General features: G+C 48.1%; 1 protein-coding gene across 1 annotated transcript; it reads right to left on the bottom strand.

Moving 5' to 3' along the window:
• Positions 1 to 1,139: 1,139 nt before the first annotated feature.
• On the bottom strand, positions 1,140 to 16,704 carry nxf1a (nuclear RNA export factor 1a; the record flags this gene model as incomplete). Its single annotated transcript, XM_080527112.1, has 21 exons — positions 16,629 to 16,704; positions 13,449 to 13,656; positions 12,595 to 12,757; positions 12,150 to 12,233; positions 11,905 to 11,967; positions 11,551 to 11,631; positions 11,344 to 11,413; positions 11,101 to 11,189; positions 10,795 to 10,902; positions 10,539 to 10,648; positions 7,350 to 7,386; positions 6,570 to 6,638; positions 6,149 to 6,204; positions 5,460 to 5,567; positions 5,263 to 5,321; positions 5,027 to 5,142; positions 3,614 to 3,656; positions 3,361 to 3,433; positions 1,965 to 2,147; positions 1,437 to 1,497; positions 1,140 to 1,193 (listed from the first exon to the last, which is right to left on the bottom strand). The coding sequence occupies exons 1-21, from the start codon at positions 16,651 to 16,653 to the stop codon at positions 1,140 to 1,142; spliced, it is 1,860 nt and encodes a 619-aa protein (XP_080383238.1). The 5' UTR covers positions 16,654 to 16,704.
• Between the last annotated feature and the right edge of the window lie 8,618 nt (positions 16,705 to 25,322).

The following is a 25,322-nucleotide window of genomic DNA, read 5'->3' as shown; positions in this document are numbered from 1 at the left end:
CACCCTTCCTGTCATTCCTCCTCTCTCACCCACCCTTCCTATCATCCCTCCTCTCTCTCACCCATCCTTCCTATCATTCCTTCTCTCTATCATCCATCCTCTCTCACCCACCCTTCCTATCATCCCTTCTCTCTCTCACCCACCCTTCCTGTCATCCCTTCTCTCTCTCATCCCTCTCTCTCACCCACCCTTCCTATCATCCCTCCTCTCTCACCCACCCTTCCTGTCATCCCTCCTCTCTCTCACCCACCCTTCCTATCATCCCTCCTCTCTCACCCACCCTTCCTGTCATCCCTCCTCTCTCTCACCCACCCTTCCTGTCATCCCTCCTCTCTCTCACCCCCCTTCCCGTCAATCTCTACTGTCTCCATCCCTAAAAAGCAGAAATGCCCTAAAACTTCTTTTTTTTTAAGAAAAGAAAAAACACCATTCTTCATGCCAAGTCAGTAACTGTGACACTTGGCAATTGTAAATATGTTGCAGTCTCCAGGCATATCTTTATTTTAATAATTTTTTTAAAAACATGAAACGGCGGTGCGTCATTGCGTCACGAACAGGAAGTAGGAGTTAGAAAGACGCCATCTTTGGAAGGGGAAATTTGACAAATATGGTTGACCCAAAAAAAGAGTAAATGACTGAGCTGTCATGGCAGGTGACATGTTTCACTTGGCGAAAATGCTGTCATTTTTGGTAGTACAGAGTACAACATGTGTATTCTCTTATTTTAACAAACCAGCAGGAACAAAACAGGCTTAACACAAAATCAGCCAACGCATTGGCTGTTTTACTTCATTACTACAGTATGAAAACATGAACACTATACAAATTACTTAAAACTAACTTTACATGAACCAATATGGATTATAACACCAAGAGATAGAGTCAATCAGTACTGTCTCTATCCCATTAAAGCAGAAATGCCCTAAAATTAATTTTTTTTAAATAGAAAAGAAAAAACACCATTCTTCACGCCAAGTCGGTAACTGTGACACTTGGCAATTGTAAATATGTTGCAGTCTCCAGGCATATCTTTATATTTAAAACAAAGAAAAAAAAACATGAAACCAAAACAAAATTCCATATAAAACATAATAAATTGCAATTATCTACAGACTCTTTTCACTGATGAACAAGAAGTATTATCCAACTCGGTCTAGCTTTAAGAAGGCGACATCTGGAATCTTGCCTTCAGCCTGAGGAGGAAGGTGGGGAGAGAAGGAAAATGAAAACCAGTTGGACAAAGGGAGGGTCAAACATGGATCCAGGCTGAAAAACTGAGATGAGACTCTTTCAATTCAGCCCAATGTAAAACATTTTTTTTATATCATACACTATTTATGCAATGAAACTGGATCTGCCATGGAAAACTGTTTAACTGCTCCAAAAACAAAGTATGTAATTCTAGAGACGGTTACATTGCATAATTTGCAACTGACCTTCAGTTGTGTGAAGACTTGCCCAGCTCTGCTGAAATCCCACTCGTTGTCCTGAAGACACCTGAACAGAGAGCAAGTCCAATTTCAAGGTTGAGAACAGACACACAGAGCGACGCACACACAGAGACACACACACACAGAGAGACACACACAGAGCGACGCAAACACAGAGACACACAGAGAGAGGCGCGCACACGCACACACACGCGCACACACACACACACACACACAGAGACAAACACAGAGACACACACATAGGGCTTACACACCGGCAGTTCCGAACGCCGGTTCGCGTACCGAAACCTCCGAACGTTGGCGCTGTCTGGCGAACGAGCCCGCGTTCATACCAGTATATCGTTCGCCAGACATCGCCAACGTTCGGAGGTTTCGGTACGCGAACGTGAACCGGCGTTCGGAACTGCCGGTGTGAAAGAGGCCACAGAGAGACAAACACAGAGACACACACACACACACATACAGAGATACACACACACAGAGAGACACACACACACAGAGACACACACTTACTTCTGCGACCACTCCAGGTTCATGCCAGACTTGAGGGAGAAGGCGGAGAGCATCTCCTGCTGCGGGGCGGTGAAGGAGGGCACGGGGCTGCTGGAGGGGGTGGGGGCCGGCTCTGCAAACGCCTTGCGAATCTCCTCCGTCGTGGCGTTGCGGACGAAGAGCTCGTCATTCACGATGCACAGCCTGCAGAAGGAGAGGAGGCCACTGTAGTACCCTCACTTTATTACTGTAGTGGTACTGAGTTACTTGACTTGGTATTATTGTGATTTTGTATCTGAACGCTGCAATGCCAATGTTGAGGAACCAAAGCCGGCTTAGTTTGACAACTCTTACGACGTGCTGATGTTGACCAATAGGATGCAGAGTGTTCTCTGGTGCGCATATGTGAACATGGTGAAGAGAAAGAGGGATGCTGCTGCCGTTAGACAATTTCTTGACTCTCCTCCCAGACAACTATGAACTTGACTCTCCTCCCAAACAACTATGAACTTGACTCTCCTCCCAAACAACTGTGAACTTGATTCTCCTCCCAGACAACTATAAACTTGATTCTCCTCCCAAACAACTATGAACTTGACTCTCCTCCCAGATGACCTATGAACTTGACTCTCCTCCCAGACAACTATGAACTTGATTCTCCTCCCAGACAACTATGAACTTGACTCTCCTCCCAGACAACTATGAACTTGATTCTCCTCCCAAACAACTATGAACTTGATTCTCCTCCCAAACAACTATGAACTTGATTCTCCTCCCAAACAACTATGAACTTGATTCTCCTCCCAAACAACTATGAACTTGATTCTCCCCCCAAACAACTATGAACTTGATTCTCCTCCCAAACAACTATGAACTTGATTCTCCTCCCAAACAACTATGAACTTGATTCTCCTCCCAAACAACTATGAACTTGATTCTCCTCCCAAACAACTATGAACTTGACTCTCCTCCCAGACAACTATGAACTTGATTCTCCTCCCAAACAACTATGAACTTGATTCTCCTCCCAAACAACTATGAACTTGACTCTCCTCCCAAACAACTATGAACTTGATTCTCCTCCCAAACAACTATGAACTTGATTCTCCTCCCAGACTATGAATTTGTGTAAGGTTGTGAAAGGCAGCTCGTGTTGCCACTCTCCCTGTGACCATTTAATCTGACATAGTGACCATCTAATCTGACATGGTGACCATCTAATCTGACATGACCATCTAATCTGACATGACCATCTAATCTGACATGGTGACCATCTAATCTGACATGGTGACCATCTAATCTGACATGGTGACCATCGTGAACGATAAAAACAATGTGTAGTCCGATCCCGGCATTAGAGGAAACATATTTGACCTAGCAGAGCGAACAGGAACAAGGGACCTCATTACAGACTTACCCAGAGTTCCCTGCTGGCACGGTGATGAAGACCCGAGAGAAGGCCCTGACCGAGTCTCGAGATTTACCGTCAACTACAGGAGAAAAACAACCAAACCAAAACATCAGTGTGAAAAAATCTAAACCAAGTACAGTACTTCACATAATGATGGATAAGGAATGTTTTGTGAATAAACTGTACACTGGGAATAGACACATACTGATTAATTATCAGCTACATTAGGAGATCTGTTGATTGTTAGCATGGCACATACCTTCTTTGAACACTCCACTGACCGTAAACGAGAGTAACGTGCTCTGGAAAAAAAAAGTTCAAGGTTTACCACTGTGTTGGTTTAAATTTTGGTTTCAGATCAAATTAGCCTCACCCAAAAAATTACAAATAATAATAATGTATGTACGATGTTACGGTACATGTTGGAAAACGGTACATGTGGGAAAACTAGGGTTAGGGTTAGGTGCTAGGGTGCTAGGGTAATAAGGTTAGGGTTAGGGTTAAGATGGGTTAGGGTTAGGCATGCCAGCACGTACCAAGTCGACGTAGCACCTAACCATAACCCTAGTTTTCCCACATGTACCGTATTCCCACATGCACCGTAACATAACATATATATATAAAGGTTTCTGTCATTTTCCAGTACTCCTTATACCTGCTACTCTCCCTGGATAGGAGACATTAGCAGGATGTGTAGGATGTGTAGGAGGTGTAGGTGTAGGATGTGTGCTCTGGGTAGTAAAAGTCGATCAAATAAACCAATGATATCAGTTGTTTACATTTGACATCCCTTCCATTTTAGCAAGCACTAGCACTACATACATTGTCAGCTTCCAATGCTGCATAAATCCACATAAGAGACACTGTAGGCTACTAACCAAATGGTCAACATTACAGCTAGCTAAAAATAAAAAACACTGAACCGAAAGGCTCACAAAATCCACCCATCCATCCATTCAATCATGTTACTTCCTGATTCTTTTTGTGAAGTATGTAACCTAACATTTACCCAGAAATAATTATATTATATATATTTAGTGTTGTTCCGATACCATTTTTTGATCCCGATACCGATACCGATTCCTGACCGTGCAGTACTTGCCGATACCGAGTACCGATCCGATACCACGGCGTTTGAAAAAACAAAACAAAAAAACATGTTTTTTGAGCCGCATACTCACCTCGATGTAAAATTATTGCTAACACTTAGTCTGGCACTGCTCAAAACCTTTGTAAAACTCGTAGGGCCGGTTTCACAGACAAGGCTTAAGCCTAATCCTGGACTAAAAAGCAGGACTAGGCTTAAGCCTTGTCTGTGAAACCGGCCCGTAAAGTTTTTGTAAAACTTAAGTAAAAAAAACAAAACAAAAAAACTTACATTTTTGTAAAGTACTCGCCGATACCGATACCAGCATTTTTGTGCGTATCGGTGGCCATGCCGATACTAGTATCGGTATCGGAACAACACTATATATATTAATAATAATAACAACACAGTGCTGCCTACAGTGTAATAATAATAATAATAACACAGTGCTGCCTAGTGTAATAATAATAATAACAACACAGTGCTGCCTAGTGTAATAATAATAATAATAATAATAATAATAATAATAATAACACAGTGCTGCCTACAGTGTAATAATAATAATAATAACACAGTGCTGCCTACAGTGTAGGTGTTGACGTCCACGTTGAAGCAGGCCGCGTCATGCTGAGTCTTGGGGAGCTCGTTGAGGAACGCCACGACGGCCAGACGCGTGTGTTTCAGCAGGCGGAACCGTGTCGCTGTGAGGAGCAGGTTTCAGAGGGAAGCATTAAAAGGTGCACCACATAGGAGAGACACGACTGGCACGCAAGCTCAAGACAGGCTAGGGGTTTCTGCAGGAAGTTGACCAGGACACTTACAGACGTCTTTGAGCCGCTTGATGTTCCGGCTGTCTTTCTGATACTCTCCCAGACTGCACCTGCAAAGACAGAGGGAGGATGTAGGACAGATGGAGTAGCTCCGGAGACAGAGGAAAGTGTGTGCTGTAGCATGATTTCTGATTGGAGAGTGTGTGTGTGTGTGTGTGTGCAGGTGTATGTGTGTATGGCTGGCTCACCTGGACGGGTTCTGGCTGGAGTAGGGCGTGCTGAGGGAGAAGGAGGCAGCATCATGGTAGGCATCCAGGAGAGGCTGTCTGTCCCCGGCGTCATAGATACTGTAATACCTGACAGAGGGGTTATAACATTAATACCTAGCATAGAGGGGTTATAACACTGTAATACCTGGCATAGATGGGGTTATAACACTATGGGCCGGTTTCACAGACAAGGCTTAAGCCTAATCCTAGACTAAAAAACATCTTCAATGGGGATTTTACATTGAAAGTGTGATTTAGTCCAGGACTAGGCTTAAGCCTTGTCTCTGAAACCGGCCCTATAATACTTGACAGAGAGGTTATAAACACTGTAATACCTGGCATAGAGGGGTTATAACACTGTAATACCGGGCATAGAGGGGTTATAACACTAATACCTGGCATAGAGGGGTTATAACACTAATACCTGACAGAGGGGTTATAACACTGTAATACCTGGCATAGAGGATTATAACACTGTAATACCTGACAGAGGGTTATAACACTGTAATACCTGACAGAGGATTATAACACTGTAATACCTGACAGAGGGATTATAACACTAATATCTGACATTGTGAGGTTATAACAATGTAGTAACCTGGCATAGAGGGGTCTTTACAATGTAATAACAATGTAAAGATACTCAAATGGAAAAGAAAAACACTCACTGTTGCAGGAAACGCAAGATGAGACCCTTGATTTCATCGGAACCAAAACAGCTGCTCTAGATGGGTGGAAGGAGAGAGCATCAGATCAGTTAAACAGCTGCTCTAGATGGGTGGAAGGAGAGAGCATCAGTTAAACAGCTGCTCTAGATGGGTGGAAGGAGAGAGCATCAGTTAAACAGCTGCTCTAGATGGGTGGAGGGAGAGAGCATCAGTTAAGATACAAACTCAGTAGTAGAAACAACAGTATGACGTACAGAATAACACAGCTGAAACTAGACAGGACACCAGTGTTAGGTTTCTGTGTCTCCCAGGCATCCGGATACCGATTGGCTGTTGAGTGCACACACCTGGTTTGTGGTTTCTCAGGTAGAAATACAGTAAGTCCCCAATTAGAAAACGATGGACCACACTATCAGGTTACCTTGCAGGCGGGGAGGGTGGTGGGTGTTTCCACGTCAAACCCTATCGCCGGGGGGAGGTCATGTCCATCCTGCAGGGCAGCAGAGAGAACCCAGACATGAGGAAAACGGACAACAAAGTCTTTTGGGGAAAAAAAGAACGAAAAGAAAACAGAGGGACAACATTTGGAGAGATCATGCAGGAACTCATCTCTGGTTGGGGATGTATAATCCCAGCCCTTCACTACTTTCTATCATATCAACTGGCAGTCAACACAGCACTGATCCTGAGTCCCACTCCTCTTCTGTCAGGGAGCTGGCATCAGCGTATTACGCCCTGTGTGTGTGTGTGTGTGTGTGTGTGTGTGTGTCCTTAGTGTAGGCTGTGTGACTGACTGCCACACACTGATCATACCTACAACAACTGTTTACTCTGCTGCCGTACAGATAAGGAAGTTCATTGCCATTGCCAGTAGATTATATTCATTTTTATTGCAGGTATCCTATTGACCGTAAGGACTTAATGATTGACTTGTTTTAGAGCTGGAACCCACTCAGGCCATGACATGGTACACTGGGAACACACAAGCTGAACTGGACTGTACTGTTGATCTGGCCGTTCATGGTAAATGCTTCATACACATGAAATAAGACGTACGCTTCTTTTTGTTAGAGAAAACACTGAAATGTATACAATAGTTGAACTGATGAGAAGAGAGCAAGAGCCAAAGAGTGACAAAAAATAGAGGAACATAGAGAAAGAGAAAGAGAGAGAAATGAAGAAAATGAAGGTTAAGACTTACCAGTCTGAGCAGCCGGGGGAACCTTTCCTTGACCGCACTAACAGTGAGAGAACACACACAGCAGAGAAGTCATTACCCACACACACACACACACACACACACACACACACACACACACACACACACACACGCTGAATTTGCATACATGTAATGCTCAACTGTATCAGGTGTATCAAATACTTTCTTAAGCCATTTAACTCAGTGGATAAATATTATTGTGGCATATTGTCCATAGAAGTGACATTTTGGATGACAGTGCTGTCAAACTATTGGTAAATGAGGAGAAACTGGTGTCTCTCCTCAAATTCAGCACAAAATGGAAACACACTTGCATACATCCACCAACACAGATACACAGAGAGATGGTATTCCTCACCAACAGAGACACATGTGGATATTGAGATGACATTCCTCATTCCAGTCTCATGCTGTCCTGCTCCCCTGTGAGCCCAACCCCAGATTGTACTTACCGGGTGCCTTTACTCACCAACTATCCAACACGCAGATACACACAGACACCACACAGCTGCTAACATGGGAACCAACACGCAACATGCTTGCTCCCCCCCCCCGCACACACACATATTGTATGCACACCCTCTTAAACGCCTGACAACTACTTCTGATCTGATGAGGGGAAAAAAAGGTTGTGGTTAATAATATTCTACATGTACTCAGAGAGAGAGAGACCGGTCCACTGGTGGAGAGGGAGGCCAAGGCCAGGAGAGCGCACCAGAACCGGTTTGGTTCAAACTTTTATCAAGATACATCTAAGAATGTAACATTGTGTTTTCAAAGACGGTCATACACACTGGGGCGTAGGACGACAAACCTGAAATTGAGAACAAGAAAGAAGAGAAAAGAGAGAAGAGAGGGTCAAAGAGATGAATTTCAAATCAGATTCCAGAGATCTTAGAGAGGGAGGAGAAGCTAATGACCACAGCAACTGTAGGGAAGAGATGGATGGAAGGAAGGAAGGGAAGAAGAAAAAAACAACAGCGAGGTTGAACCCTAACCCTACTACAGACCCCAGGAGCCTTCTCCCCCTACCTACTACACACCCTAGGAGCCTTCTCCCCCTACCTACTACACACCCCAGGAGCCTTCTCCCCCTACCTACTACACACCCCAGGAGCCTTCTCCCCTTACCTACTACACACCCCAGGAGCCTTCTCCCCCTACCTACTACACACCCCAGGAGCCTTCTCCCCTTACCTACTACACACCCCAGGAGCCTTCTCCCCCTACCTACTACAGACCCCAGGAGCCTTCTCCCCCTACCTACTACAGACCCCAGGAGCCTTCTCCCCTACCTACTACACACCCCAGGAGCCTTCTCCCCCTACCTACTACAGATCCCAGCAGCCCCCTCCCCCTACAGAAGCAGACTACAAGGTGATGAAAGGTAGTTAGCCATCATCATTACATTTAACAACCCTCCAGCTGGCTGTGCCTTATGAGGTAGATCCTCTGTCCTCTGCCGTGTATGCAGTTTACGGCCGTCCATCGAACCCCCACGCCTCTAGTTACGGTACTGAGGGTGGACCGTACGGATATTTCTAGAACTGTTCAGAATCATATTCTTATAACTGAATCATGCTTTTTCCCATATTCTACTCCTTCCAGCTGTCGCCTTTTATCAACGACATCCGTTCTCTGAACGGTAGAAAATAAAGGCATGTAGGCCTGTACAGGCCCTCTTGTTGAAATGTGCTCAGCATCTCAAGAGTCAGAGATAATGCTTGTATAGAGAGCTATACTGCTGCCACCGTGATGGCCCAGTGAGACCAACCCGTTTGACTGGTCAGCGTTTGGCTTGATAATGACACTCTCCCCTCTCCTCCTCCATCCAGTGTCTGTCAGTACTGAGTCTGACCGATGTCATCTTCTTATGAGGTACATGTTCTTCTGAGCGTTTCAGTGTGGTCTTTCCTAGGCCAGTATTCGCGACTGTGCCTGCCTTAGGTTGCCCCGGTGATTTATCGGTGGGATCTTACCCGTCATTGGCTAACCAGCCTTCCTTACATGGCCACACGGCAGCACTCTGATTGGATGAGGGAAGAGGTTGTCATTGGTCTTCATCAGAGGTTAAGTCAACTTTGGTCTGACAATGGAATTGTTTTCTCTCCAAGTTGCCAGGTTTTTTCCACTAAAAGGTATTCAAATATCGCATGAAACGTTCTGTTTCGGGAGTTTGAAAGCCGGCAAATTTGTATGAAAAGGATGTTGATCTTTATCCTTCCTGATCTCGATGATTCATTGATAACTACGTCCAACCTTTCTCTACTGTAGATATACAGAAGGCTCTGTGGGTGGTCTGCAGAGGGGTAGTGGGAGCACCAGCACTGAGACAGTTTAGACAAAGAGTGATATGAAATCAAGAATGCGAAGAGTCACCGTGTAAGAACGCCATATACCCAACGAAGCTAGAAACAAGAAACAGTCAATGAGTGAAAAGATGAGGAGATGTTGAGTTTAATTGTGGACCACCGACCTCTGAAAAACATGTGGAACTAGGAAAAGAAATCTTGCACACGGAGAGTGGTCAACAGGCCGCATGACGAGGTGTACGTCGACTGAAAATGTTTGAATTAATAGTTACTTCAACCCACACATAAATCCAGACACACACATCCATCCATCTATCCATCCAGACAGACACACACATCCATCCATCCATCCATCCAGAAACACACAAGCTTGAATCTTTTTTTATATTTCGTCCCTGGCTTAAATTGGGATCAGTCTATTTTAGCCCTGTCTGGCCAACCTGTGGCTTTTACACCCCCGGAAGTTCTTGCTAGGGGGAATCACCCTCATTTACATTTTAGGCATTTAGCAGACGCCTTATTCCAAAGCGACTTACAATCAATACATTTGACTAAGCAAGTGAATCATCAATCCACCAGTCGTAGCAGGAAGAGTAATCCAGCTCAGGCCCGGGGCCATTGGCAGTCTCTGTGATAGAAGGAAAAATCTACTTCTACCACCATCTTCTAAACCTAGACTTTTTATTTATTGATTTTTTTAGCCATGTCCTATCTGAAGGTTCAGAACCTCAGATCTCCTTGTTAGGCAGGAGGCAGGCGGCATTAATTGGACTTTATGTGAGTATTGCAATCTGAACCCAGTACTGTACAGATATCCACTCTCTAGGTTACAAACACACGCCAACGCTCAAGGACTGACCTAATGTAGGTGGGCTGGTCCTTGAAGACGCCACACACTGGGTTGCGGTCCAACCAGAGTTCAACTAGCTTCAAACCTTTCAACTTGTCCAGCTCCCGCTCTGACTTCAACTGAAAGAAAGAAAGGAAGGAAAAAAAGAAGAAAGAAACAATGATAAATACAGTTAAGACACTTTAATGAGTAAGCAAAGTCAATAAATAGAAAGGGTTGACCAGTGAGGCCTCCCGGTGAGGGCTGACCTCCTCCTGACCCTCACCTCGTTGTGGGACAGGTTGAGGGTCTTCAGGTGTGGCGCTTTGCTGGCCAGCTCGGCCACCTCGTCCAGCTTGTACAGTCTGTTGTTGCTCAGGTTCAGACACACCAGCTGAGGCCGTAGAGGGGGACAGACAGGTACGGGAGAGAGACAAAGACAGTTAGCAGGGAAGAGAAGACTAAGAAGTCCTAAGAGACCATGACGATCCCTCTGTTTCTGGTTCCTTCCCTCTACAATCCTTTTGTTTTCGTTCCAAAGGCTCTGAACCTTTAGCCCGCTCTACACTGTTCATCTGTACGTATGTATAACCTCCGGGATGTTCTCCTCGATGATCTTGACCACGGCTTGCATACACGTTCTTCTGTTGAGAATCACCTCGATGTTCTGAGACGCTAGGTCTGAAACAGAAACCAGAGAAGTGTGGATGACATGACAATATGGTGTTGAGGCCCTCTACTAAACACCTGCAAAACGTATAGATGAATACCCGCGGGTTAATGTCACGCTACAGTACAAGGAACAGATCAGACCTGCTGGGATGGCGCTGCTTACCTGGGTCGGTGCGGATGTTGTTCAGGTCCAACGCTCGCTGGGAGCCGTCAAAGCGCTTGGCCATGCAGTGCTGGGAAAGACGTGCCGTTAGATAGGATCAAGCTGATACAAGCTACAGTCATATTCACTGTAACGCCCTTTTGTTTTCCTCTAACGTTCTCCCTCATTCCCTCCCTCCCTCCCTCCCTCCCTCCCTCTCTCTCTCACCTTTAAGTGCTCCATGTCTTCAGGCTTCAGGTCTGTCGAGCTGATGGAGGGAGGGGGGCATGGGTTCATCCACACTATCACCTGTTGTGTGTTTGTGTGTGTGTGTGTGTGTGTGGGGGGGGGGGGGGGGGAGAGAGGCCATTTTTTATTAGACAAACTGCTACTTACGGATTAGCAACAGCAGCATCAGATCAGCTTGGGAGTCAACAAGAAGCTCTATACAGAGTCAACAGGAAGCTCTATACAGAGTCAACAACAGCTCTATACAGAGTCAACAGGCAGCTCTATACAGAGTCAACAACAGCTCTATACAGAGTCAACAGGCAGCTCTATACAGTCAACAGGCAGCAGCACCTTGTATCCCTCAGCGGAGGCGTCATCTAGGTAGAACTGCACCTTGTTACCGTCAGTGTGGTACTGAAGAGAGGGAGGAGAGGAGAAGTGTGGGGGAGGAGATATATAAACAATGTTCATATTTCATGTGGTGTTTTCTAAATATTCACAACATGTGCATGTAGTTTGAACCATGTACTGTACATTACAAATGCCTCTCACAGTAGAGCACTCAGCTGGGCCATCTGGCCGGGGCAGTGACTCACCTGTACAGGTGTGAAGGGTACGGAGCACAGGTTCTGGAGTGCTGTGAGCAACCATTTCTTGTCGTATTTCTTGCCATGGGGTATCTGTCAAACAGAGCAGAATAAATACGCTTGGAAAGGGATAATGTGTATGCAATGACAATAACAGCAACCATGTCTGCGGTCTGGAATTACTTCATGGTTGAGTAAACATGCTTGCAGCAAAGTCTGCATTAGTGCATTTGCATTTCTTCTTATGCCAAGTTATGAGAGATCTGCACAACGCAAGAAGATTTAGGCAAATGTCAGAGTTGTTGACGCATCACAGCTTGAGCATGGGATGATGCCAAGCATAGCACATCCACACACAGAGCTAGTATACAGCTGCTAAATAAATAACAATAGTACTCAGAATCGGTATCGGCAATGAAGAAGTGGTAATGGCCGATCCCTAGTTTGTACTAACCGTCATCTTGAACCATTGACCCCTGTTCCTTCCTCCTCCTCCTCCTCCTCCTCCTCCTCCTCCTCCTCCTCTGTCTCCTCCTCCATCATTTCCTCTGTAGCCCCCTCTTCTGTCCCGGTCAAACCGGCCGTCACCTCTCCGAGGAGGCCTTCCATATGGGTTGCTATGGGGACATGGTGCAGTGTTATCAAACACAGCAGGAGAAACTAAATGAAAGACTGTATTCCTGACAATAGAAGTAGTCACAAGTAACAGGATTAACATTGGCTATTCCCTATGCCTGTTAAATGATTGCTGATTGGTTGGCGTAATTGTGACTCGGGACCGTGTGTGACATAAAACTGTCCCAGTCTGTATGAGCACAACCAACAGTAAGGTTCAAATTGAAAAGCACTCTTCGGAAAACGGATTTATTATTTTGTAGCTAAATGTCTATAAGAAGATACAAATTCTATTATTTTGTTAGTAAAGTATTTTGGAAACCTATGATGGATGTTAGAGATGTTATGGCTGTTAAAGGTGGCTACTTTGAAGAATCTAAAACATAAAACATATTCTGGTTTATTTAACACTTTTGTTTATAATATAATAATGGTTATTACATCATTCCATATGTGTTCTTTCATAGTTTTGATGTCTTCAGTATTAATCTAAAATGTAGTAAATAATATATAAATAAAGAAAAACCATTGAATGAGAAGGTGTGTCCAAGCTTCTGACTGGGACTGCACATCAAAGTCAATTCACACAGACAAGCAAAACAACACGCACACAGTCTCACACACACACACAACACACACACAACAACACACACAGTCATAGTTACACACAACAACACACATAGTCACACTCACAATCGGCGCTGAGAACTGCCGTCCTGCGAGTTCCCATCATGCATGGCTGTGTCTATGTCGTGGTCCCATGGCCCCGGGCCCCTGAAGGTAACCACGGGCCCCCCCCGCGGCCGCTGCCTGGCGGGACCCTCTCCGTGCGCCCGGCCCCTGAAGTACCCTCGGCCCTTCTGGCTACGGAACTGAGGGCCCCCGACTCTGTCATCGTGCTCTGAGATCAGGAACACACGAAAGAGTCAGTGAAACATCTCAGACTGAAAAAAGGGAAATCTACAACCTGAAACTATACGGCACAGGTCACTGAGTGGAATGGAATGGACTTTATTTGTCATTGCTACAGTACAGGTACCAAACAACGAAATTTAGGAGGGGTGGCTCCCCTGGTGTTAGGAAAGGAAACAAACAAAAAATATTTTTTTTTTTAGAAAAAGCATAAAATCACAAGAAGGTAAGGAGCTGGTTTACATCAATAAAGGCTATGTACACAATCCACTGTACTATACTGCACAGATAGTCAACTAGGGTTGTCATATTGCACCAAAGTATTTTTTCACATTATTTTAAAGTGTCACAGTTTGCAGGCTTGAAAATGTACATGTTTGTGCCTCAGCACTAGCTGCCATACAATCAGTCCGGACTGTCCTGGGCCCAGAACTTAGGCCTTTTCTGTGTTCAGGGCCTTGACGGCCCTGTGGTAGAAGCAGTCCTTCAGTCTGTTTGTCTTAGCGGCCGGGGTCCTGTACCTCCTGTTCGAGGGCAGCTTGACAAAGTGTACGTGCCCAGGGTGGGTCGGGTCCCTGGAGATCTTGGAGGCCCTCCTGAGACAGCGTGTGTTGTACAGCTCCTCCAGAAAGGGGAGGGGGGCGCCGGTGATCTTCTGTGCTGTTCTCACGACTCTCTGTAGCGCGTTTCTCTCCGCTGTTGTGCAGCTGTGGAACCAGTTGGAGATGCCGTAGGTGAGGATGCTCTCCACTGCGCCGTGGTAGAAGGCCACCAGTATCTCCTGCTTGTTGTGTTCTTTCCTGAGGCATCTCAGGGTGTATAGCCGCTGTTGTGCCCTCTTGATGGTGCCTTTTGTGTTGTCCTTCCAGGCCAGGTCATCCCGCATGTGGTGTCCCAGGAATCGGAGGGTTGAGACTCTCTCCACGATCTCTCCGTCGATGAGCAGGGGCTGGATCTCGGACTTTTTCCTCCTGAAGTCTACGATGAATTCCTGGGTCTTTGACTTGTTTAGCAGCAGGTTGTTAACCTTGCACAGCTTGCTCAGTTGCTCTACCTCATCCCTGTACGCCGCCTCGTCCCCCCCCCGAGATACATCCCACCACGGTGGTGTCGTCTGCAAACTTTACGATGTAGTTGCTGGGGTGGACGGGGGTGAAGTCGTGGGTGTAGACTAGAGGTTGTAGAGGATGGGGCTTAGCACGCAGCCCTGGGGGGACCCAGTGCTGAGGCTGAGGGCTGTGGAGGTGTGGGGGCCTTCTTTGACTTCTAGACAGTGTTGCTTCTGAATATCATAGTCCAATCAGCTAGTGTTCTGTGGCGTATATCATAGTCCAATCAGCTAGTGTTCTGTGGAGTATGTTCCAATCAGCTTCAAGTCCCGCCCCTTTCGGGGCAACTTTCACACTACGCGAAATTGCACTAGGCTGTTCTCGTAGACTTGCATGTAAAATCTATTTTGGTAACTTCAGGCCATTCGGTCATTTGTCTATGGGGTTTTGGGACATGCACCGAAAGGGGCGGGACTTGAAGCTGATTGGAACATACTCCACAGAACACTAGCTGATTGGACTATGATATACGCCACAGAACACTAGCTGATTGGACTATGATATTCAGAAGCAACACTGTCTAGAAGTCATAGGAAAAAAATCTCTCTCTTCTCCCTTTGGTGGGGCATTGTCCAGTTGCACCTAATGAACCAGCCTCCCCTGCTTGAGGATATTACAACTGGACCTATTACCGAAGTCAAACTTCGTTTGTGGTCGCAATCTCCGCGGCTGTTAGGCTGCTACTGTTGGTGTTTTGCGAAGCCAGAATACACAAACTCGACCTGAAGGTAAGAGAGTCAGCTAAGATAAAAGCTACTTCAAACATTTAGTAATATCGTCAGCATGGTACGTTTTCTATTGTCGTCTTTTAGCTTGTTTGTTTATGTATTCAGCACACGCACACACACACACACACGCACACACGCACACACGCACGCACACACACACACACACACACACACACACACACACACACACACACACACACACACACACACACACACACACACACACTCACTAGAGGGGATGAAGAGGTCTGTACAGGGGGGTAGGGGGGATGAAGAGGTCTGTACAGGGGGGTAGAGGGGATAAAGAGGTCAGTACAGGGGGGGTAGAGGGGATGGAGAGGTCTGTACAGGGGGGTAGGGGGGATGAGGAGGTATGTACAGGGGGGTAGAGGGGATGAAGAGGTCTGTACAGGGGGGTAGGGGGGATGAGGAGGTATGTACAGGGGGGTAGAGGGGATGAAGAGGTCTGTAGAGGAGGGTAGAGGGGATGGAGAGGTCTGTACAGGGGGTAGAGGGGATGGAGAGGTCTGTAGAGGTGGGTAGAGGTGATGAAGAGGTCTGTAGAGGTGGGTAGAGGGGATGAAGAGGTCTGTACAGGGGGGTAGAGGGGATGAAGAGGTCTGTAGAGGTGGGTAGAGGGGATGAAGAGGTCTGTACAGGGGGGTAGAGGGGATGGCGAGGTCTGTACAGGGGGGTAGAGCTATTCTCATGCTAAAATCGACTGTAAATCCAGATTTTAAAGTTGATATTCTTCCCCGTGGAGCATGCCCCCATAACCTGTGCCCCACCCAAAATGTTTAGCACCAGCCGCCACTGTACAATGGTGAGGCTTATTGCTAATCTAGCATAAGAAGGTGAGGAAGTTCAACATGATAAAAAGGCACAAACAAACAACACATGCACACATGACCAATATTTACAATGTAACTCAAACAAACCACATCCCCAAGGTAGATCTGAGACTGAGAGCAAATAGTAAACAATAATAACGTCGTCGCCATTTCGCTTTGTTTACAGTTTTTACCTCTGCTTGTGACCTCTCTCTCCACAACAAATCCATCTTGATCTAGAGAAGAGGACACATGGGTTAAGGTTTGTTACCTTGCGCTACTAGGTAAACTTACCGCTGTAGTAGCGACCCTCCGCCATAATATTCCCAAGGAGAACTGTTAGGCTTGGTGTCACTGACTGAATAGGAAAACAATCCAATCTTGGGATGATTGCGTTTCAACAAACCGTGCACAAAATAAGTTGTTTCAAATTCTAGATCATTGTTGCAAAGCGTTAAGGTGGCTCGTCACAAATAGTGTTGTATCGCTCTCGATACTGTAGACCAGCTCGTAGTGCCGTTCCGCACTTTTATTTGCGGGTTAGGGGATAGGAACTACAATGACCATGATGCACTATTCACCAACTTCCGGGAAAAAGTGGGTGCGCGTGATTTCATTGGCCGGTCGTCACGTGACGTGTTCCACCACTGCGCTGTCCCAGTAATTCGTGAACTCTATGCCCAATCTACAGGTGCCCAATCTAAAAAATTCAAACAGTTTCTGAAAGCAGAGAAGTTGCACTTTTTGAACAGTTGGACTTTTTTAGGCTTATTACGGTAGTTCACCCCAAAAAAAAAGCACAGTGCTCAACGTGTCAGGAGAAATAAAAATAGAATCGGGGCTTTAACACATGTCGGCATTTCCCTGGTTGCGAGATCTAAACTAGTCTACTAGAACTGAAAGCGGCAAGTTACAGGCACTTAACGTTACATGTTTTAAGGCTGATCTGTGCACGATAGTGCTGCATTTTGACACAATTCTTATCGCATTTCCCCCAGCTGAATCTTATGACACGTAACTCAGGGTCGTTCCTGGTATAGTGGAGAACGTATCCTATATGGAACTTTTCAAAAGCGAGCCGAACCGGTCTGGTCAATGGAAAAGCGCCAAAAGGCATTCAATTCACAGTTGACATTAATTGCCTTTATAAATTGTAGCCTAGTGTTATTATTGTTGTGTTGGGCTACGTTTTAAGTCGCCCTTCTCGCCGAATGGGCGGAGTAGACGGTGCCTTCATGCCCCTCTAAGTAACCATGCATGTAAAGATAGCTGGCTCATAGAAATATAATTGTTCCAAAATCCAAATGTCATGGCAAAAACACAGTTTGTCTTACTGGTTAGCCTATATTGCGGTTCGAATCACGGCTGGCCACGTGTCGACTGCGACTCAGAAAGGCACTGAACCCCGAATTGCTCCAGGGTCAAGTCGATTGGCAATACAAGTTACAACTATTATTATTATTATTATGTTGTTATATTATGCATAATCAAACAATCTGATTCATAATGCTACATATTTCAAAAGGCATGTAAAAAGCACATTTTATCAAATCAAATAAATACCCCACAGCCGCCGTGACATGATGTTAACTTACCTTGGTCTTGCTGGATATGTGCGACCACAGACAGGTTCTGGTACCATTTTCGGCAGAAGTCTCTCGTCTTCGTCATTTTACCACCGTTTACCTTTGATTTGATCTCCAGCCTTTTACCGTTTCTAACGCACCTCTGCACACTATCTAAGCAAATAACTTGGTACTTGGTGGTCAACGTTGTATGTGGTGGCTCGGTGTTAGCTAGCTTTCTACCAGGTGTTGAGTGTTTGATCTCATTTGCATACTCACGCTGTGTGTTGTCATACGCAGGTTCACGTATGTTAATTACGTTCATGTCTATAAATGTGAGAGCGCTTTCCGGAATGTTTACCGATGCGAGCAGGCGTGCGTATTTCTTGAGTACCAGAGAGACAGTTAAGCGGGGTACACACATAAGGAATTTCTGCGATTTCAGCGATTTTCGGATGTCTGAAAACAACAGAAAACGCCCGGTTATCAGATGGATCTTAACATTTTCCTATAACAAAATCCTGGGGTGTGAGGTGTGTTAAGAGTCACTTCTCTTCAATTGTGCAATCAACTCTCCTGGCAACCTGCTCGGAAAATGGGCGTGGCCGGCAATCGTAAATGTGAAATGCGTTCAATACTTCCGACCAGAAATCATAGGGTTGCCAGATTGTTTGGTGGAATTAGCGGTTTTAGACTGTGGTTAGGGTGGAAAATGTCATTCCCATCTGGTAACCCTGCTCGCCAATCAAGAAGCGAGCTGACTTCTTCTTTTCGTTTTTCTGCACTTTATTTGCCCTGTCGCACATGGTTGTCTCGTACAGGTCAGTCAGGGTACTACGTTAGATAATAATAACTTTATTTGTATAGCGCTTTTCCTGCAAACGTTGCGGCTCAAAGTGCTTTAAGCATTATATAATCTTAATTTAATTATTTTGTAATTTAAAGGCAATATTAAAAGGATGGGTTCACACGAGATTTCTGGCTTGGGGAACGAGACTAGAGAGTCCGGAATCTGTCGTTCCCCACGCCCATTTTCCGAGCAGGTTGAGAGTTGAGAGTTGATTGCACAATTGAAGAGAATTGACTCTTAACACACCTCACACCACAGGATTTTGTTATAGGAAAATGTTAAGATCCATCTGACAATCGGGCGTTTTCTCTCGTTTTCTGTCGTTTTCAGACATCCAAAAATCGTGCCAAAACCGGCCAAAAACTCCTTATGTGTGTACCCCGCATTAGCAAGCATGGCTTCCACACCGTCAACAGGTTATGGGCCCAGGCGTGAAGTAGGAGGAAGCAGATGGTCTTCGACTGTGCTTTGATGGAGACGAGAGAAATTACGAACTATGGGAGACAACGTTTTTGGGTCACCTACGTTTGATGGGACTGAAGGATACGATCCTAAACAACCCTGACTCGGAAGCAGAGTCGGATGATGAGAGAGACGGAGCGGACCTCGACAAGAATGAACAAGCTTACGCAGAACTTATCCAGTTTTTTGGACGACAAAAGCCTGTCCATAATCATGCGAGAGGCAACAGACAACGGGAGAAAGGCTTTCCAAATGCTGAGGGACTATTACGCGGGTAAGGGAAAACCCAGAGTGATTAGCCTATACACAGAGCTAACGTCTTTGCAGAAGTCTGCAACTGAAAGTGTGACTGAGGACATTATCAGGGCAGAAACAATAGTCACAGCACTTCGAAAAGCTGACGAGAAGTTCAGTGATGGACTATTGATAGCTATGATCCTAAAGGGACTACCCGATTCTTTTCAGCCATTCAGTATTCACGTTACACAGAGCGACGAGAATTTGACTTTTACTGAGTTTAAGACAAAGCTCAGAAGTGTCGGGGACACCGAAAAGTATCGTGCTGACACAGAGGACAACGTGATGAGAGCGAGTGCCTCCGACGGCCGAGGGAGAGAGCGGACGAAAGGATTCGACGCCACGTGCTTCAACTGCGGGGAGAAGGGACACTTCGCCCGGGCATGTCGGCGCGGGTTTGCGGATGGCACCAGGACAAGCGGCGTGGCGATCCAAAGGGAAGACGCAGAGGTGAACCTGGTGAATCGCGCTGGGAAAGTGGTGAAGGCCAAGCCGAGGAACGCACTCCTGATAGATACCATCTTCAAGGGTGGTAGGAGGGTGGTAGGAGGGTGGTAGGGTGGTGGTAGGGTGGTGGTAGGAGGGTGGTAGGAGGGTGGTAGGAGGGTGGTAGGAGGGTGGTAGGGTGGTGGTAGGAGGGTGGTAGGGTGGTGGTAGGAGGGTGGTAGGAGGGTGGTAGGAGGAGGGTGGTAGGAGGGTGGTAGGAGGGTGGTAGGGTGGTGGTAGAGGGTGGTAGGAGGGTGGTAGGGTGGTGGTAGGAGGGTGGTAGGAGGGTGGTGGTAGAGGGTGGTGGTAGGAGGGTGGTAGGATGGTGGTAGGAGGGTGGTAGGGTGGTGGTAGGAGGGTGGTAGGGTGGTGGTAGGAGGGTGGTGGTAGGAGGGTGGTAGGAGGGTGGTAGGATGGTGGTAGGAGGGTGGTAGGAGGGTGGTAGGATGGTGGTGGTAGGATGGTGGTAGGGTGGTGGTAGGAGGGTGGTAGGAGGGTGGTAGGATGGTGGTAGGAGGGTGGTAGGAGGATGGTGGTAGGAGGGTGGTAGGAGGGTGGTAGGAGGGTGGTAGGGTGGTGGTAGGATGGTGGTAGGAGGGTGGTAGGAGGGTGGTGGTAGGAGGGTGGTAGGAGGGTGGTAGGATGGTGGTAGGAGGGTGGTAGGAGGGTGGTAGGAGGATGGTGGTAGGAGGGTGGTAGGAGGGTGGTAGGAGGGTGGTAGGAGGGTGGTAGGAGGGTGGTGGTAGGAGGGTGGTAGGAGGGTGGTAGGAGGGTGGTAGGAGGGTGGTAGGAGGATGGTGGTAGGAGGGTGGTAGGAGGGTGGTAGGAGGGTGGTAGGGTGGTGGTAGGATGGTGGTAGGAGGGTGGTAGGAGGGTGGTGGTAGGATGGTGGTAGGAGGGTGGTAGGAGGGTGGTAGGATGGTGGTAGGAGGGTGGTGGTAGGGTGGTGGTAGGAGGGTGGTGGTAGGAGGGTGGTAGGATGGTGGTAGGAGGGTGGTAGGAGGGTGGTAGGATGGTGGTAGGAGGGTGGTAGGAGGATGGTGGTAGGAGGGTGGTAGGAGGGTGGTAGGATGGTGGTGGTAGGAGGGTGGTAGGAGGGTGGTGGTAGGAGGGTGGTAGGAGGGTGGTAGGGTGGTGGTAGGAGGGTGGTGGTAGGAGGGTGGTAGGAGGGTGGTAGGAGGGTGGTAGGGTGGTGGTAGGAGGGTGGTGGTAGGATGGTGGTAGGAGGGTGGTAGGGTGGTGGTAGGGTGGTGGTAGGAGGGTGGTAGGGTGGTGGTAGGATGGTGGTAGGAGGGTGGTAGGAGGGTGGTAGGAGGGTGGTAGGAGGGTGGTAGGAGGGTGGTAGGGTGGTGGTAGGGTGGTGGTAGGAGGGTGGTAGGGTGGTAGGATGGTGGTAGGGTGGTAGGAGGGTGGTAGGGTGGTGGTAGGAGGGTGGTAGGAGGGTGGTAGGAGGGTGGTAGGAGGAGGGTGGTAGGGTGGTGGTAGGAGGGTGGTAGGAGGGTGGTGGTAGGAGGGTGGTAGGATGGTGGTAGGAGGGTGGTAGGAGGGTGGTAGGAGGGTGGTAGGAGGGTGGTGGTAGGAGGGTGGTGGTAGGAGGGTGGTAGGGTGGTGGTAGGAGGGTGGTAGGGTGGTGGTAGGAGGGTGGTAGGAGGGTGGTGGTAGGAGGGTGGTAGGGTGGTGGTAGGAGGGTGGTGGTAGGAGGGTGGTAGGGTGGTGGTAGGAGGGTGGTGGTAGGAGGGTGGTAGGAGGGTGGTAGGATGGTGGTAGGAGGGTGGTGGTAGGAGGGTGGTAGGGTGGTGGTAGGAGGGTGGTAGGATGGTGGTGGTAGGAGGGTGGTAGGAGGGTGGTAGGAGGGTGGTGGTAGGAGGGTGGTAGGATGGTGGTAGGAGGGTGGTAGGAGGGTGGTAGGAGGGTGGTAGGATGGTGGTAGGAGGGTGGTAGGAGGGTGGTAGGAGGGTGGTAGGAGGGTGGTAGGAGGGTGGTAGGAGGGTGGTAGGGTGGTGGTAGGAGGGTGGTAGGATGGTGGTAGGAGGGTGGTAGGGTGGTGGTAGGATGGTGGTAGGAGGGTGGTAGGAGGGTGGTAGGAGGGTGGTAGGAGGGTGGTAGGAGGGTGGTAGGGTGGTGGTAGGAGGGTGGTAGGGTGGTGGTAGGAGGGTGGTAGGGTGGTGGTAGGATGGTGGTAGGAGGGTGGTAGGAGGGTGGTAGGAGGGTGGTAGGAGGGTGGTAGGAGGGTGGTAGGGTGGTGGTAGGAGGGTGGTAGGAGGGTGGTAGGAGGGTGGTAGGAGGGTGGTAGGGTGGTGGTAGGGTGGTGGTAGGAGGGTGGTAGGATGGTGGTAGGAGGGTGGTAGGATGGTGGTAGGATGGTGGTAGGAGGGTGGTAGGAGGGTGGTAGGAGGGTGGTAGGAGGGTGGTAGGAGGGTGGTAGGGTGGTGGTAGGGTGGTGGTAGGAGGGTGGTAGGATGGTGGTAGGAGGGTGGTAGGAGGGTGGTAGGAGGGTGGTAGGAGGGTGGTAGGAGGGTGGTAGGAGGGTGGTAGGAGGGTGGTAGGAGGGTGGTAGGAGGGTGGTAGGAGGGTGGTAGGAGGGTGGTAGGGTGGTGGTAGGAGGGTGGTAGGATGGTGGTAGGAGGGTGGTAGGGTGGTGGTAGGATGGTGGTAGGAGGGTGGTAGGAGGGTGGTAGGATGGTGGTAGGAGGGTGGTAGGGTGGTGGTAGGAGGGTGGTAGGAGGGTGGTAGGAGGGTGGTAGGGTGGTGGTAGGAGGGTGGTAGGGTGGTGGTAGGAGGGTGGTAGGAGGGTGGTAGGGTGGTGGTAGGAGGGTGGTAGGAGGGTGGTAGGAGGGTGGTAGGGTGGTGGTAGGAGGGTGGTGGTAGGAGGGTGGTGGTAGGAGGGTGGTAGGGTGGTGGTAGGAGGGTGGTGGTAGGAGGGTGGTAGGAGGGTGGTGGTAGGAGGGTGGTAGGGTGGTGGTAGGAGGGTGGTGGTAGGAGGGTGGTAGGAGGGTGGTAGGATGGTGGTAGGAGGGTGGTAGGAGGGTGGTGGTAGGAGGGTGGTAGGGTGGTGGTAGGAGGGTGGTAGGAGGGTGGTGGTAGGAGGGTGGTAGGGTGGTGGTAGGAGGGTGGTGGTAGGAGGGTGGTGGTAGGAGGGTGGTAGGATGGTGGTAGGAGGGTGGTGGTAGGAGGGTGGTAGGGTGGTGGTAGGATGGTGGTGGTAGGATGGTGGTAGGATGGTGGTAGGAGGGTGGTAGGAGGGTGGTAGGAGGGTGGTAGGATGGTGGTAGGATGGTGGTAGGAGGGTGGTGGTAGGAGGGTGGTAGGGTGGTGGTAGGATGGTGGTGGTAGGATGGTGGTAGGAGGGTGGTAGGAGGGTGGTAGGAGGGTGGTAGGATGGTGGTAGGAGGGTGGTAGGAGGGTGGTAGGAGGGTGGTAGGAGGGTGGTAGGAGGGTGGTAGGGTGGTGGTAGGAGGGTGGTGGTAGGAGGGTGGTAGGGTGGTGGTAGGGTGGTGGTAGGATGGTGGTAGGAGGGTGGTAGGATGGTGGTAGGAGGGTGGTACCAAGAAGTTCGACGACACGTTTCAGCCAGAGAAGCACTTCATCGAGTTGGCGGATGGCACCAGGACAAGCGGCGTGGCGATCAAAAGGGGCGACGCAGACAGAGGTGAACCTGGTGAATCGCGCTGGGAAAGTGGTGAAGGCCAAGCTGAGGAACGCACTCCTGATACCATCTTCTTACCCACGAGAGATATTCTCGGTAAAAGCAGCTACCGCCAACGGAGCTTCAATCAAGTTCAAACAAGGACATGACGAACTCATCCACAAGAGTGGCACGAAATTCGACATTAAAGAACACAACCGGCTCTACTACTTAAACACGGTGAGTGATGCTCCTGTAGTAACTGATGGTTCATGTAACGGCTGTTATGATATCCAAACGTGGCACACAATTCTTGGGCACTGTAAATATGATGATGTTTCCAGGTTACAGACTGTTGTAAAGGGAATGCTGATAAAGGGTAACATTGATAAGACTAAAATGAATTGTGAAATATGCACACAAGGTAAATTCGTTCAGAGCAGACATAGGGAACCAGACACAAAAGCGAGGGAAACATTTGAACTTGTACATACAGATTTGGCTGGTCCTATTGGCCCAGTAGCCAAAGATGGGTTTAAATATGCCCTAGCTTTTACGGATGACTACTCAAGTGCAGTATCTGTGTACTTCCTAAAAACTAAGAGTTGTGATATTCTGACGTGTAGCAAGAATATATATATGAATGATGAGACACACACTGGATATCAACTTGACTCTTTAGTTATCAGCTGTGCTCGCATTACAGCTTATGCCTTGACTGGCCCTAGACCACGCGGGACCGAGTCTTGACTGTGTATCTAGTCTACCACCAGGTGGCAGTAGGTGGTCTAAACATTACAAGAGTGATACGGCGAAAGCTACAGAGAGATACCGCGCAGATATAGCACCATATGGAAAGGTGAAGTGCATTAGGTCCGATAATGGGACTTGAGTTTACAGGACAGGAGTTTCAATCTCTGCTTCACAAGAACCGCATTAGACATGAGTTCTCAGCACCGTATTCGCCACACCAAAATGGCACGGCTGAGAGAAACTGGCGCACACTATTTGATATGGCACGGTGCATGCTAATTGAGAGCAATCTGCCAAAGGAGATGTGGACGTATGCTGTAGCGGCAGTAATACGCAACAGGTGTTTTAATAACAGAACCAAGCAAACTCCATTTCACACGCTGACAGGCAAGAAACCTAACTTATCTAGGATGAGGGTATTTGGGTCGGCGTGCTACGCATACCGACAGGACAAAAAGAAACTGGACCCACGAAGCGAGAAAGGGATTTTTGTAGGATACGACAAAAATAGCCCCGCATATTTAGTGTACAACCCAAACACTAAAGAAGGTCATGAAACATAGGCTAGTGAGGTTTGCCACAAAGCCTGTCCTGGTAAAAGAGACGCAGACAGACCCAATTATGACTGATGATGACTTACCTGGGGGGAGAAGTAACCCTAGCACAAGAGCAGAGGTGACAGAAACGACAGGCGTCTCTCAGGACCCTGATAATTCTGATAGACCAGAGTCCCAGACAATATTCAGATTGAGGGAGGTGAGCCTCGTTACCCGAGGAGAAATAGGAGAACCCCACCGTACCTCTCTGAGTATGTTACTGATGAGTTCAGATGATCATGTGTCATTTAGTGTAGATTACTGCTACAGAGTATGTGACACACCGCAAATCTTCAGAGAAGCAATGAGCTCAGACAAGGCAGAAAACTGGGCTAAGGCCATGCATGAGGAGAT

The sequence above is a fragment of the Nansenia antarctica genome (assembly GCF_963989245.1).
Source record: "Nansenia antarctica genome assembly, chromosome: 3".
Lineage (NCBI taxonomy): Eukaryota > Metazoa > Chordata > Actinopteri > Argentiniformes > Microstomatidae > Nansenia > Nansenia antarctica.
This window is presented reverse-complemented; position numbering and strand designations above follow the sequence as displayed.